Source organism: Saccopteryx leptura, chromosome X (assembly GCF_036850995.1).
Source record: "Saccopteryx leptura isolate mSacLep1 chromosome X, mSacLep1_pri_phased_curated, whole genome shotgun sequence".
In the NCBI taxonomy this organism is placed as follows: Eukaryota; Metazoa; Chordata; class Mammalia; order Chiroptera; family Emballonuridae; genus Saccopteryx; species Saccopteryx leptura.
Genome location: NC_089516.1, coordinates 16,598,803 through 16,614,842, shown reverse-complemented (window position 1 = coordinate 16,614,842; position 16,040 = coordinate 16,598,803). Strand labels below are relative to the sequence as shown.

General features: G+C 40.2%; 1 protein-coding gene across 9 annotated transcripts in view; it reads right to left on the bottom strand.

Annotated features, from left to right (window-relative positions):
- Nucleotides 1–304: 304 nt before the first annotated feature.
- The window catches only part of ZFX (zinc finger protein X-linked), an 82,404-nt gene continuing 66,668 nt past the window's right edge, over nt 305–16,040 (bottom strand). For all 9 annotated transcript variants that reach the window (XM_066357620.1, XM_066357617.1, XM_066357614.1 and 6 more), the window contains 5 exons: nt 8,154–8,303; nt 7,810–7,953; nt 7,283–7,435; nt 6,610–6,750; nt 305–5,779 (listed from right to left, as the gene is read on the bottom strand). In XM_066357620.1, coding sequence (XP_066213717.1) covers nt 4,596–5,779; nt 6,610–6,750; nt 7,283–7,435; nt 7,810–7,953; nt 8,154–8,303 — 1,772 coding nt within the window. In that variant the 3' untranslated portion in view covers nt 305–4,595. The remainder of the gene's footprint in view (nt 5,780–6,609; nt 6,751–7,282; nt 7,436–7,809; nt 7,954–8,153; nt 8,304–16,040) is intronic.

Below are 16,040 nucleotides of genomic sequence, written 5' to 3'. Positions count from 1 at the left end.
CCAAGTGAATAGGAAAAACCAAATAAGGAGAATCATTCTTGAGTTTCACCTCAAACTTAGTTGACCAAGAATGTCCATCTCAGAAATCATGAAAGTGATTTTAGAGTCTGAGCAGGTGCAGATATTATACCTATACACAACAGTGATATTTCCATTGCTGCTACAAGCACTGAACTAGATGGGGTCACATCACTTCCAGCTTACACCGTGTTGGGAATTTATTAACCGTGTGATTTAAGTTTCCTCGTTTCTGTGTGCGCACATGTGCATGCCTTGTCTACAGCCAACACTCCACTAGGGTAACTTAAAACAAAATAGGAATTTATTTACAACAATAGCAGATGTCAAAAATAACAGGAACAATATATAACAAATCCAAGAATTATTTTATGAAAAAAGGCAAACAATATATACACAAAAGACAAAACAAGACCCAAAAGGGCAAACTTAATTTGACCTTATCTAAACAGCTACAGATTGTGGCAAAACGGGTTTTCAGATATGAATTACTTAAGTAACATTGAGCCAATTAAACACACACACTTTCCAGCCCTTCTCTTTTACTTGCTGAATCTTCCTGAGTCCGGTTCGCCTTCCAGGAGTGTAACTTCGGGAGGTCGTACGAGACTAATGAAGCCTAGGCTATTTACATGTATGTGTGCTGAAGGGTTTGCTGACTGGCAGGCTCACACTTGAAAAGGGGTAAACCCAAGGTATAAATTGGGAGTCCCATTTCACCTTCAACTGCTTATTTCTGGCTTTTGTGTGTATTGTGTTTCTCAAGTGCTCTAAAACGGTGTTTCCTAAACTCGAGCATGCATCAGAATCACTGGGAGGGCTTGTTAAGTCACAAGATCACAGGATCCTGCATCCAGTTTCCCGACTCAGCGAGTCTGGGGTGAGGCCGAAAGTTGGACAGCACTTAAAAACCACTGCTCTGAAACAGCACCCCTTTAAGATTTGGACTGGTCATGCTTTTCTTTACATGAATCCTAGAATTTGTGGGAAGTAAATGAAATTGTTACTATCAAGATTCCCAGAGAACAGAGCAATGCGTGACCGGACAGCCTGAGCTCACAGACCAGTATGATGTCATCTGTCAGGCATTCTATTACAACTGAGTTTCTTGGCATGCTATGATTTTTGTCTGATTTATGGCTCTGGACAGTGACATTCATCACGTTCCCTTGACCATTTACCTCAAGTTTTGATCTACTGTTTCAACTATTAGGCAAACACTTATTCCTACATAGTTGAAGATAAACAGGATCTCATCTTTGAAAATCAGTGACTCAAATCTATCTCGTTCTCTTTTGACTCCTGGTACCTTTTACCTAACTTCCAATTTTCACTATGACTAGTATGTCAGTGTCTACTAGAGTGCTCTGAACTGGGCACAAAGGGGTAACTAGGCAGGGCTCCTGCTGCGGAGGCGGGGACGAGACCCACCAATTCAATTTGCTATGGATTAATACTGAAATGAACTTTAAGTGCTCTCAAAAACTACTTTATGCAAGGGAAATTTATCTCAGGAAAACTGGAAATGCTAATAAAACAAATCCTTTATGAAGATAAAAGAAAAACAAGAAATTTCAAGAACATGCTCATCAAAGGACTCACCAATCACTTAACTTCTCTGAAATATTACTTGTGAATTCCTAGGACTGAAATATTATCAGTATTTGCATTCAAGTCACAAAATTCAAAGCAATCAAGCATTTTGAATTTCATTGCTGCATAAAAGGAATTAAGAAATGGGGAAATGAAAATAATCCACTGCTTTTGATGTTTATTAGGTTTACAAAAACTGTACATATTTTTCTTAAGAAAAAGCATTAACTTAGTACTGGTATGAAATAGACTAAACATTCATTAACAGGAAAATATTCTGATTTTTATTTTTGCACGTTATTCTCAAGTACACAATTACAATAATGTCACACATCCCTATATGATTTTCTTTTTATGCATTTTACTTTTTTTTACAAAGTATACAGAGGGAGGGACATACAATATTTAATAGGATATTTCTACAGAACAATAACTTATATTATGTCCTTGTAAAAATCTGTACCTCTTTAAAACATTTAACTGAAACATCAATTTTTTTAGCTTTGCTAATCAAAATTGTTTTAAGAATTAAAACTAGGTTGTAACTAATGTCAGTACATAACAGTGACTACAATTTCATTTTCTCTTTATACAGACAAATACATTTTATCATATTCACTTGACCAAACCCTTAAATACCTTTTAAAGGTTTCAATATTGTGCTTTAAAAAGAAAAGAACTGTGTATGATTCCAGACTATGTAAGAGAAATATAAAGTGTGTAAAATGTTGTGTTCTTTATCTTTCAGTTTATTTAAAAAAATATAGTTGGATGACCAATTATTTATAATTTCTGTATTAATTTTATAGGATGTTTTAAAATTAATAAAGTTCTACTTTCCTTAAAGTGTTTTACATTACCTCTGGGGAGAGGGAATAAGGGAGATTTGAAAGGTTCTCACAAAAAAACAGACAGAGCTTTTAAGAATAGTACTACAGGGCAATGAATCACACAATTTTAAGTTACTTTTTTTTTTAGGAAGCACGTTATGGAGGCCAAGAGGGCACAGGCATTCCCACTGGAACAGGCCCGTGCCGTGGTTTTGACTGGCATTCAGGTTGGAGTTCATACCAGCTTAAAGTATTTCATCTGAGAACTGGACTCTAACAGTCCAGCACTTCAAAGGCTTACCAAACACCCAGTATCCAGATTTCTAACCCTATAAACTCTGAGTACAGATCTCAATAACAAGAAGAAAGATGAACGGTAAAAACCTAGAAGCACAAAGAGAATAGAGCACCATAATGAAGTGGCAAGGCAGCTAGCAAGTGGGAAGAAGAGTCCTCAATTTCCCACCACATGCCAGGTACTCATGTGCTGACAGCCAATTTAAGGACCCCAAACACCGCCTTCTGTTCTCCAAAATTCTTCTTAGCACTCAAACTCCAATGAACTGAACCCATCTTATGAATTTATGACTTGTTTGTAAAAAGTCAACTCTCAAAGAAAAACAAAAACAGTGAAAGACTCGATGTTCCAAATAAGGCCTCAGATTTTCTTCATGCACTTAAAACATACCTTTATCTTCTGTTCTAATCAAAGCCAACTTGAACGTTCAAGTTTTCAAACGTTTCCTAACTCTAACTAAGAAGTAACAGGAGCAGGCTGAGCTTGCCAAGTGTAATCCTAACTAGCACCCGATCTCTGGTACAGGAGCCGCAGCTTCCTGGTCTCCCTGGCTTGGTGACACACTGGCCCCTCAGGGCCTCTCAGAGAGAACCGAGGAAGGTCTGTCTGGATACTCATTAGCTTTTCAGAAAAATATAAAGGCATGGAGCTGAAGTTGTATGAAAACATTCTATCTAGAAACATCTTAACTTCTTTTTTTCAATTACCAAAGATATTTAAAAGAAAATACCTTTACTCTTCAAAAATACTAGTGTCCTTATTTTCCTTCTAATTCTTCACCTGAGTAGTCTCTCTGAAGAGCATGACTTACAAAATGCTCTCATACATCCCTGCATCTTTCATGTTATTGTAAATTTAATACTTTTCATTATAGATTTTAAACAACTACTACTTGGAGTTGTGTGTATAAATATGTAAAATAAGCGATACACACAGATACGTGTTTTATATATATATGTGCATATATATAATTCAGGGTACATTTACATATATAAAGTTGCGAAAGATCCTATGAGCCACAAATTACCTCTAGGAAATTCCAAAATGCAGTCCTCAGTAAGTCTCATTTTTAGCACACAACCATTCCAAGACAAAGCAGCACAGACAGAATAATCAAAATACAACAGGATCAAGCAAAATTTTTCAATAAAGTTTTCAACTTTGCTATGCTGACAAAAGATGAAATTACTCCAAAGAAAGTCCCCCAAAAGTCTATTTTGTCCGCTAAACACAATGAAAAGCCAACACAAACCCAGCCACTGTGCTTTACTCAGCGACGCCAGGGATGCAAAAGCTCCAATGGAAACTTTCACTGTCACGTGGTCTGAAAAGATGAAGCAAGACAAGTAAATAACTTCCATGTTAGCGTAATTAGACCTGACTGGTAAATCTCCCATTTATGTTAGCAGATGTCTCTGGCAATTTTATTGTGAGAAATTTATGGGGGGAAAGAGTTAATCTGAAAGTAATCATGTTGACTCAATCTAAAGTTCCCCTAACTTTAAGTTAAATGGTCTTAGAAGAGTACCATCAAGGTAAGCAAGGTAAATATTTAAATAAATACAAAACTAATAAGGTAGAAAAATTCAGTCTACAAGCAAGGTTTACTTCATTAAAAGAAACCTGCTTGTTGCTGCTTTTCCCCATTGATTAAACAAACTGAATAGAATTCAGAACACACTATTAAACAAAATGTAAAAAAAATTAAAAAAAAAAAAAGGTCAACTAGAAGCAATATTCTATTTTTACACAGCGTAAATCAATATACAGTATTGTATGCGAAAGAGAATGATTGGCTTTAAAATGAATTCTCTGCTTCAAGGCCAACATCTCCACAAATGTCTGCAGAAGTACTGTTAGGGCAGGCCCACTTCCTTATGATGCCGCATTATGTGCTGGTTCTTTTCTGAAGGTCTTCGGAACCCTTTCTTGCAGTACTCACAACGGTGAGGGTAGTCCTTCGTATGAATGGAAATAACATGCCGTTTAAAGCCTGAGGCATCTGTAGTGCTATACTCGCAGTACTCACACTGATATACTTTCCTGCCACTGTGTGTCTTCATATGCTTTTTAAGCTCATTCTGTTGCCTAAATCCCTTTCTACATCTCTTACATCTAAACGGAAGATCTTTCGTGTGAACCGAGAGAATGTGGCGACTTAGAACAAATGGATCTGCAATCTTAAAGTCACAATGTCTACACTGGTGCATTTTTTTACCCTTGTGGGCAGCCACGTGTTTCTTGAGTTCTGAAGGCCTGTGGAAGCCTTTATCACACATGTCACACTTATGGGGGTAGTCCTTCGTGTGAACTGAAATTATGTGTCGTTTCAAATCACTTGAGTTCGAACTCTTGTGGTCACAATGCAAACACTGGTGTGTTTTGCTTTCTTGGTGGATAAGAGCATGTTGCTGCACCTCTTTGGTATCTGAGAAAGTCAGAAGACAGATGTCACACTTGAATGGCATCTCTTTACTATGCTTGGTTTTCACATGCGTTTTCAAGTTGGAAGAGTCTGCAGAGCGATACTCGCAGTACTGACACTGGTACGGCTTCTCCCCGGTGTGGATTCGCATGTGCTTTTTGAGCTCTGAAGGGTGACGGAAACCTTTACCGCACTCCACGCAAATATGAGGAAAGTTCTTGCTGTGGACTGCCAGAAGGTGACGATTCAGTAACCCTTGTTCGGCTGTTTCATATTCACAAAATTTACACTTGTACATTTTGTTGGCTCCTTTTTCCTTATGCACCATTTTGTGAGTGAACAAAGCCCCAGCATGAGAGAAATGCTTCCCACATTCATCGCACTCGATGGCCTTCTCTGCCTTGCTGGTCAGCTTGTGGCTCTCCAGGTGGTTGTGTAAACTTAGCTTCTTGTTGGTGGTGTAGTCACAGTCGGTACAGCGGTACTTCTTCTTGGCAAGGTGTTCAGGATGATTTTTCATGTGCCTTTTCAGAAAACCTCTTGACTTAAACTTTTTCCCACAAATCATGCAAGGATAGACAGTCAAGGGATGTCCATCAGGGCCAATTATTATTGCTAAGGAAGAAAAAGAAAGGTGCCTGAGTGATCAAACCAAGTTCTGCTTTGGTTTCTTCAAGAATTTAAAGGGTGTGCTCTGAAGCTCGGGGAAGTATTCCTAAGTTAAGCTATTTGGGGCTTAATGTTCCTTTTACCATTTTTCAACATAGAGAAATAGCAACCTTGTCATAAAGAGGGACCTGGTCTGGACTTCGTTCAGTGTGACTACACCAGCCTAACTCCCTCTAGTTTAAAAAAAATAAATGAATAAATATGTAACGTCTATCAACTAGTGATAAAAGCTATTATCAATTTAGGTATCAGTGGGAAATTATTCTTAAAAATAGTTCCATAATCACAAGTTCTGCTTGAGTTATTCTTAAAAAAACGTAATTTATGTCAATTTACAGTAAAGCTTAAATAGACTATAAAATTTTTGATATGCAAGTAGGCATAGAATAGACAGGAATGTCACATGAACCAAGTACCTGTCCTGCTGCTCTATAAATTATGCCTCCTTTCCACTGACATAATCAGATTCTTTAAATATATTAGTTCAAAAAAGAGTTAATACTTGTAACATATTTGAGGGATTTCTTTTCATGTCCACATAAAAACCACCCGAGTTTTGAAATTTCTCATCTGTGTTTGATCCATTCCCTGTTTCTTTTTATCCAAGAAAATCATTCATGAATATCACTGAATTCTTAAAATTGTATTTTTTAACTTCAATACACCAAGCTACACGTGGTCTAGCAGCTACAATGCCATCACAACACCTGTGGATACATACTAGTTTCGTCTGAGAGCTCGCAGCACGCTGCGCTGTGGAACTCGTGTGCCCTCACCTGTTTGGTACTGCCTGGAATCAGGTCTTCTCCTTTTCTTTGGTTTTTGTTTAGCCAGCCTGCCGAGCCCAGCAGACTCATCTATGTGCAAGAGGGCACTTGCAGTGCCATTCCGGTTTTCAATTCCATCAGAATTATTACCTAACAATGCGCATTAAAAAACAAAATCATACTGTATTATAAATTATAAAGAATTAGGGATTCTTTATTAACTACAACAACAAAAAGTAAGCCATGATACTCATGAATGACAGAAACTCCCCATTCTAGGTAATGGGTTTCATGACCACATTTATTAGAGCAAGACCGGAACAAATGGCCACGCTGCCAAGTCTAATAACACGCCAGCATTTTGTCCCATGGACTCCCCTGTTGTCTCCAACATTGAAAAGGCACGGGCCGGATATAATCAAGATAAAGAATTTCAGTTTGAAAGCCTGTGTACTTCTTGCAATACTTCCTTCTATGTGCTATACACATGAAGGAAAATCCTGTTAAAAATAAAGACAAAAAGCAGATTTCATATTCTTTTCTACTCCTGTTCAAATCCAATAACCCTTACAGGGTACTTGGCATTTCGAACTTCTGAAACCTAAGACCACAGAAACCATTTTTCAATCATGGATTCACATTCAAGAACCACCTCTATCCTAAGAGCTGCAAAGCCACTTACCGTAAGCTGCTGCCCACGCTATTGGCATGAAGGTTTTGATTTCATTGTCATCGATTTGCTGTTCATGTGCGGCAGCCGCCGCTGCCGCCGCTGCCGCATCCTCTTCTCCTACAATCACCTCCATATAAACTTCATCAGCAATTTCAGCCACATCTAGGTAGAAAATTATATAAACTTTTGTGACCAGGTTTACAGAGATCACAGGAAAGATACTATCATTTGAAATGAATTCAATTAAGAGACAAGTAGAAAGAAGGTTCAAATGTTATAAACCTAGAACCTTGCTTTCACATAGTCAGCAGTCAAGTATTTGAATGAATCATTCGTTTCTTGGTTGTCACCATAATTCATTTTTAAAGCAACATTTTAAACACATGGTGAGTCACTGATGTTTCCCTTGGAATGTGGCAGTATAAGAATCTCTACAATAATGCTATTTGTTTCCTTTAAACACTGGCCATATTAAAAAAAATAAAAAAAACTACAGGAACATAAAATTTTCTCCCACAAAAATGCCACCTACTTACTTAAATCTTCATCTTCTTGCTGAGAGTCATTGACAGTCATATAAACCATCTTTTCCCTTGGCACACGAATACTGCTATTCTGATCAAGTAGTTCGACTCCATGATCATTCTCAGGCTCACTCTCCACAATGTCTACGGTGCCACCTATCAGGGAAGATGACAGCTCCAACAATTTATGTGAAAACTTCATTTCCACCTCTTTCACTCATCACATTTTACTTACTTTACTACCGCTACACTGGAAGCCTCGCTTAAAAGTTACCTTCAGAGAAGGTTCAAATGTTCCCAACCTACCCCACCGGGAAGTGATCAGGGTGTGTAATATGCTGAAGATGTCCTCTTACCTAAGTCATCCTCTCCAGGGTCGGCTTTAAAAATGTACACCTTGATGACTTCAGGGCAACTGCCATCCACCTTACAAGGATCGATTTCTGTCTCTGCATCCAAGGTCATTCCAGAGGAACCATCGTGTTCTATTTTGCTAGCGTCATCCACTAAAAAGGCAGAAAACACATTACAGTAATATTAGTAGGTATTTAAACATTACCATTTTCAAAAGTCTTTTTCACGAATACAATCTTTACCTTGATTCACATAAAATTGAGTAATTTTACCCAGACAAGTAGACACGCAGGGCATGATGGGAAATGTGGCCAATAGCTGAGCCAAAGCTCGGTCATGGATGGCCCTGTGTAACCAGGCAGAGCAGCTCAGACTTGATCCTGGCAGGCTGGAGGTTTCTCAAGTTGGTCAGGTGTCAAAAACCTCTTAGGGAACTTAAAAACACAGGCCAGCTGCCAGCATTCTACAGACTCAGACTCTGCAGGGGTAGGGCCTGATACATAGACACGATTCAGAGGTAGCCTTCCCTAGGGACACTGAGCAGTCTTGAGAACCTCTGCTATAGGCAATGGGACACTTTTAAGCCAAGCAGTGACAAGGTGAGATCGCCATTTTTGCTATACCATGCTAACCTTGAGAAAGGTGGATCCAAAGGGGTTAAGAAATGAAACAGGGACATCTTGTGAATCTATTCTAATCAATAATGTAGGCGACAGATGCTGAGGCCTCAGATCGGGACAGAGGCAGCACAGACGGGGAACAGAGCTAGACTTGAGGCCTATCCTAGGACTAAAATAGCAGGACTTCATGCCCAACTGAAAATTTAACATGACAAAGGAGTCAAAGATAACTATGAAATTCTGATTTAGGTGACTGACTGACTGGGGGGAAGAAATGTTAAGATAAATGAGGAAAAGACTCTCTCTTCCTGTATAAATTAATTAAGGTCTGAGGGGTAACATCTCTAAAAGCTCTCCGAGCTGGTGCCAGTCCCATCTCTCTGTGCTCTCAGCACCTATTGATTGTTTCTGTGAGTGCCCAAGTCACTGTATTGTCACCATCTGGGTTTTTCCTTCTATCTTTTCTACCAATAGAGCAGAACCTGTATTTTCATTATTCAGTCTTTTAGAGAGTCTGGTGATAGTAGATGCTCAGAATAGTGCTGAATCAATGATTCAGTGAATGGCTGAGATTCGAAGCCAGATGCTGGATATTCCAGTCTGAAAGCTGAAGTCTGACACACAGATTTGGGAGCTATTAGCTCCATGTTAACCACGCTTTGAGATCACACAGTGAAAACCTGCAGTGTGAGGCCAAGAGTTGGACTGAGAAAATCCTGGGAGTGTCATATTACATTAGAATTTTTTAAAAAATTGATTTTCAAAAGAGGAAGAGTGAGAGAGAGAGAGAAAGGAACATTGATTTGGTCCTGTATGTGCCCTGACTGGGGATCGAACCGGCAACCTCTGTGCTTCAGGACAATGCTCTAACCAACTGTGTTATCTGGCCAGGGTGTATTACATTAGAATTTACTCGGCCCTGGCCGGTTGGCTCAGCGGTAGAGCATCGGCCTGGCGTGCAGAAGTCCCGGGTTCGATTCCCGGCCAGGGCACACAGGAGAAGCGCCCATTTGCTTCCCCACCCCTCCCCCTCTCCTTCCTCTCTGTCTCTCTCTTCCCCTCCCGCAGCAAGGCTCCATTGGAGCAAAGATGGCCCGGGCGCTGGGGATGGCTCCTTGGCCTCTGCCCCAGGCGCTAGAGTGGCTCTGGTCGAGGCAGAGCGACGCCTCGGAGGGGCAGAGCGTCGCCCCCCCTGGTGGGCGTGCCGGGTGGATCCCAGTTGGGTGCATGCGGGAGTCTGTCTGACTATCTCTCCCTGTTTCCAGCTTCAGAAAAATACAAAAAAAAAAGAATTTACTCGAATTTTAATTCTGCGGTCAATACCATTCCCTGGTTCTCCACTCCCTTGCCTCACCTCTCTTTTCATTTCATCATCCTGGCTTGGCTGAACACAAACTGGCTAAATGCAATTTTCCTCTCTGCCTCTGCACCAGCACCTGTGCAGCTAAATCTGGTTGGAAATGCACACATGCCCCTGCTGATGGGTCTCACTTTAAATTTGACCCTGAACCTGCCGTGGACCTTTTCTGCTATTTTCCCCCTTTCCCATCTTTCCCATTCTCCTCTCTCAACTCTTTACTGTCACCTCCCCATCTTCAGTCTCTGCTGATAACCCTATTTCACTGAAAAGTGAAACAATCAGAAGAGAAGATCAACCCACCGACCAACAACTAAAGGGGCCTGTAACCATGGCCAAACCATCTGCACTGCTAGCTTAAGCCTCCTCTGTACTTCCTCTACCCCTACCCCTCCACTGGATCCCTGTCTTTAGCATACAAGCTCTTCTTTCCCCACCTTCAAAACAAAAACTCTTCGCCCTGGCCAATACAGCTCGGGTAGCTCGGTTGGGTGGAGTAGTGTCCCGAAGCGCAGACGTTGCCAGTTTGCTCCCAGTCAGGGCACAGACAGGAACAGATCGATGTTCCTGTCTTTCTCTCACTCTCCTTTCCTCTTTCTCTTGAGTCAATAAATAAACATTAAAGAAAAAATAATCCTGGCTGGTGGTGGCGCAGGGGATAAAGCATCAACCTGGAACGCTGAGGCTGCCTGTTCAGAACCCCAGGCTTGCCTGCTCAAGTCACTTGCAAAGAAGCAACTACTACGAGTTGATGCTTTCATCCCCCCCCCCTTTCTCTCTCTCTAAAATCAATAAATAATATCTTTAAAACAAAACAAAACAAAAAACTCTTGATTCCATTTCTCTGCCACCTCCTTTCTCCAATTCTTATAATTCCATATCCTCTAAACTCACTTCATTCAGACCCATGGCTTCCCCAAACTGTTCATCAAGGTCATTCATTCTCATCAGACTCGTCCTAGCAGCATTCTCTCTGTGATTCCCTTTCCCCACTGGGCTGCCAGGATCAAGGCTCCTGATTTTCTCCTCCCTCACTGGCCACATCTCTTCGGTCTTTGCAGGAGCCTATTAATGTTGTAAATCCCAGGGCTTGCTTAGTCCTTGGTCTTGGTTTATCTACAATTACTCTTATGGTGATCTCATTCTGTCTTCGAGTTTACATTTTACCCCATATGCCAACAACTCCCAATTCTGCATCTCCACTGTAGTCTTGTTTTCCAAATTCAGATTTGTACGTCTTTGATGTCTATCAGACATCTCACAATTCAGTCTCTATTCAAATGTCATCTCAGCAAAAACCCTGACCACATTTGCAACCCAAAACCCTTTTTATATTCCTTTTTCTCCCCAAGCACATATCACTTGTACTATGTCACCTATTTATGTCTGCATACAGCTGCAACAATATCATCTCCACGAGGGCAAGGCACTGTCATCTGTTTTGTTCACTGGTGTTTTTCCCAAGTGCCTACAATACTGCCTGACATAGAGTAAGCACATAACATTCTTTTGCTAAATATATAAATACTGATCTTGAAGTAAATGTTTAATCGTTATTAGTTCTTAACCCTCAAAAGACAATATAAAAACACTGTCATATTTTGCTTATAATATATGAATCAATTTTAAAGCCAGTATCTATTTTCATCCTATGAAAGATATTGCAATTGACACATTTACACACCTCCCCTTCCCAAATATTTTAGTTTCATATTAACTAGATTCAGCACTCACTACAAATCCTTTTGTGACAATTTCTCCATTCTAGACTTTTTATTAATTGATCCTATGGTTTGCTGATTTCATTATCAAAAAGGGCTAATGGACGCTCCAGTCCCTGAGTTCCTACTTAAAAATGTCAATCCATGAAATTTTGGTTGAGTATAAAATTCTTAGGCTACATTTTCTCTGAATTTTGTAAACACTGTTCCACTGTCTTCTAGCACTGAATTTGTATGAATATCGATATATTTTAAAGTTCACTAAACATCACTATGATTATGACTTGGTTTTATCATTATCAATTTTTCTTTTTTCCACTGATTTGTGAGAGAGTGAGAAAGGAAGGGGGTGTGGGGTGAGGAAGAGAAAGAGAGGACGAGAGAGAGAAAGCATCAACTCACACAGTTTTAATTGTTCTACTCAGTTGTGTACTCACTGACTTTTGTTCATGCCCTGACCCAGTGTCAAACCCAAAGCCTCTGGCATGCCATGTTGACGCTTTATCCACTGACCAACCTGGCCAGGGCTGTCAATTTCTTGAAACAAGAAAGATTCTATCTCTTTTTCAGAAAAATTTCTTCCATTATAAGTATTTTTCTAGTTACTTGCTGTTCCCTTCTTCTGGAATTTGGCCTGTTCTTCCTCTCACAAGACCAACAGTCTTACTACCTAGTCACTTCAACTTTTTTTAAACCTCTAAACCCAAAATCCAATCAAAAGAAAAACTACAGAATAAAAACTTGACATTATTCACCATTCTAAGGGTTCCTGTGTGGGCGAGTGGCTACTTAATAGTGAAGATAGTATGGATAGGTAGTTCCTCTTAAAAGATAGCTGAGCTCTGTTATATCCCTGACAGTGGGAAGTGGCTTCCCTATATTTTATCATGAAATCAATAATAACCTCACAACTGAAGTGTTTGATAGCTCCACTTTACAGATGTGATATCGGGGAACCTAAAAGACCAAGTAGCTTGTAGAAGCATTCTGCCAAGGCAACAAATGTGCTAGTACATAAATACATTTTAAAGTTTACTTTTAGACTCCTCTCTCTTACGTTGCTCTTCAAGAACCCTCTCTCAGGGGTTAACATTTCATCTTATTTTTACTATATAGCCTATAAAAGATTTCAAAGATTTGGTTCCAATCTGATCTCGTTTAATTCCTGAAACTTTCCTAGAGAGGTCCAAAGGTTAACGGAGTTAGCCTCATTCTGTAGACAGGGAATTAAAGGCTCAGAGCCATTTAAGTGCCTGTCCCTAATAAGTTACAGTGATCTCCAGCATGGTGTTGAGATACAATTAATGAAAAATATTTGCCAAACTGCACTGAATTAGTCTAAAACATAGTTAACTACAGCTCGTTCTCCAAAAACTTATTTCTTAATTCTACAAATTCAGGAGGAAAAGGAAGGACTATGACAGTCCCACCCTGTGCCTGCCTTTACCTAGAATTCCCTAATGGGACAACAGGAAGGTCTTAAGTGAAGCTAGTGCAATTAGTTTTGCTAGCCCAACTGATGCCACTGATAGATGCTAATGACAACTAGCAGTTACTAACAGGCATGCTCTGTGCTAGACGCCTGGTATATGTCATCTCTAATTCTTGTAAGCATCCTATGGGCCAGGTATTATCGCTGCCATTTCACAAATAAGGAAACTAAGACCAAAAGGAGTCAGGAACTTGCTCAAATTCCTATAGCCCACAATAGTGAGCAGCAGCAGCAGGGCTGGCACCCAAATGGAAAGCTGGCTGACTCCAAGCTGTAAGGAGTGCTTCCAGACACCATTTGCTGCTTTAAGGTACTGTGAGACTGTTCTCTCCTCCCTTCTCTCCTCCCTTCCCAACCCCCATTATCCCACAAAGTAATCACAGATCTGTTCAAAGGGCAAGCTGTTGGATGAGTTTGTCTAGGTCTCAAGCAGCTCAACAGTAAATGAGTCAAGGCCAATCTGAAGTGCCAGCTGCTTTCAAGATACAGACAGAGACCTTTTACCCAATCTTTTTTTTTTTATGGTGAGGAGAGAAGAGAGCTACACACTTTGCCTTATTTGAGCACTTTATTCTTGGTATAAATCTGACATCTAGATTAAACATTTAACTGAAACTCTTTCAGTATTGATTTCTAAATAAATCTGAGTGCCTAAAGACACAATAACTTTAGATGGATTAACAGAAACCTTTTGAATTTTATCAGAACAAGCTTAAAGCTTGTTTAACATATCTTCTCTAAAACAGTGTTAGTTCACTAAATTAAGACTTTTCTCACATTTCAGAAATATTCCTATGTAGACGGGTATTTTTAAAATTCTAAAATTTTACTGTGATTTACCAAATGGCTTAAGATACAAAATGAAGTTGAAGTGTGCATATATAAAAATAATGGTATGGCATATACAACCATCAGCCTGTAGAACAAAGGAATACACAAATGTTTTACCATGTCTCCTGTGCTAACAGCCCCTAGAAATCATTAGATTCTAAACCATTTGACTATATTGATCCTCAGAGTTCATGCAGTAAACAGGAGTTTGGACTTATTTGCACATTCATTCCTGAACTACTTGTTACTGGAAGTCTACTATGACCACAGTTGTGCTTAATGAGGAGCTGCATCAGACCAACTGGTCAGACACCTAAACTAGAAGGCCAAGGCACTCCACACCTGCAGGGGTGCCATTCACTCTGTCGCTGGACAGCCGGCAGCTGCCTGCAGCCATCCTGCAGACAGATCTCCAGCATGTCTAAATGTGTTCCTCCTCTAGTAATGGGTTTGCCATCTGCCCAGATACACAGCCAGAAACCAGGGAGGGAGCTTCGAACCCACCCCCACTTCACCCTAAACTTAATCCAAATTCTACTTCCTAAATATGTCATGAAGCAGTTTCTGCCAAACTCTACTGATAGAGCCTTACTTCAAAGTATCGTGTTTCTTACCTGGACTGCAACCTCCCATAGTGTATTTCTTGTTACTGATTTTACTCTTTCCTTGTCTGCTCTCAATATTGCCACTAAGATTACCTTTCTAAACTATAAACCGAACCATGTTATTATCAATCTGCTTACAATACTAACAGCTGCCCACATCAGAAATATAAAGCAGGCTTCTTAGTGTATTCAAGGGTATTTATGATTTGTGCCGTATTTTGCTACTCTTACTTCTTCCTCATTTCCTCCATTCTCCTCAGACATTATTTGTACCCCAAAGAAAAAGTCTCTGAACACTCGAGACCTTTCACATCCCTGCCTTTATTTATTTTTATTTTTTTGTATTTTTCTGAAGTTGGAAATGGGGAGGCAAGTCAGACAGACTCCCGCATGCGCCTGACCGGGATCCACCCGGCATGCCCACCAGGGGGCGATGCTCTGCCCCTCTGGGGCGTTGCTCTGTTGCAACCAGAGCCATTCTAGCACCTGAGGCAAAGGCCATAGAGCCATCCTCGGCGCCAGGGCAAACTTTGCTCCAATGGAGCCTTGGCTGCGGGAGGGGAAGAGAGAGAGAGAGAGAGGAAGGAGAGGGGGAGGGGTGGAGAAGCAGATGGGCGCTTCTCCTGTGTGCCCTGGCCGGGAATCAAACCCGGGACTCCTGCACGCCAGGCCGACGCTCTACCACTGAGCCAACCGGCCAGGGCCACATCCCTGCCTTTAAATACGCTCTCCTCTCTGCCATTCCTCCCTCCTCAGACACCCACTGAACATTTTATTCTCCCTTCAAACTGAGTTCACTCCAAATTATTTTTTAAAGATGTAATTAGGGTATTTTTTAATCCCTGTCTTTGAGAAATACTTATAAATGAAATATGTGAGATCTGCTTCAAAACATAGGAGGAATGAAAATGAATAGGAGCTATGAAATAAATTTAGTTGTATCTTCAACCAACCTCCCAGTGAACTTTGGTTTATGCTTTTATAGCATCTAGCTCACTCAAGTGTAGCAAAAATTTCTCACCATCTCCTCCCTTAGTGCTTCCAAAATACTTCCTCTATCCAGTTATATATCTTTCACATTCAACTGTAATTACCTGTTTCTGTCTGTCTCCTCTCCTAGACTGTAAACTCTTAAAAAGCCAGAGACTTTCACCATTTCTAACAGCTAGCAACATTCTTGACTTATCATGGCTGATTAATAAATGTTTTTGAATGAAGACACAATAAAAATAAACATGGGGAAGAATAAAAATATTACATTTT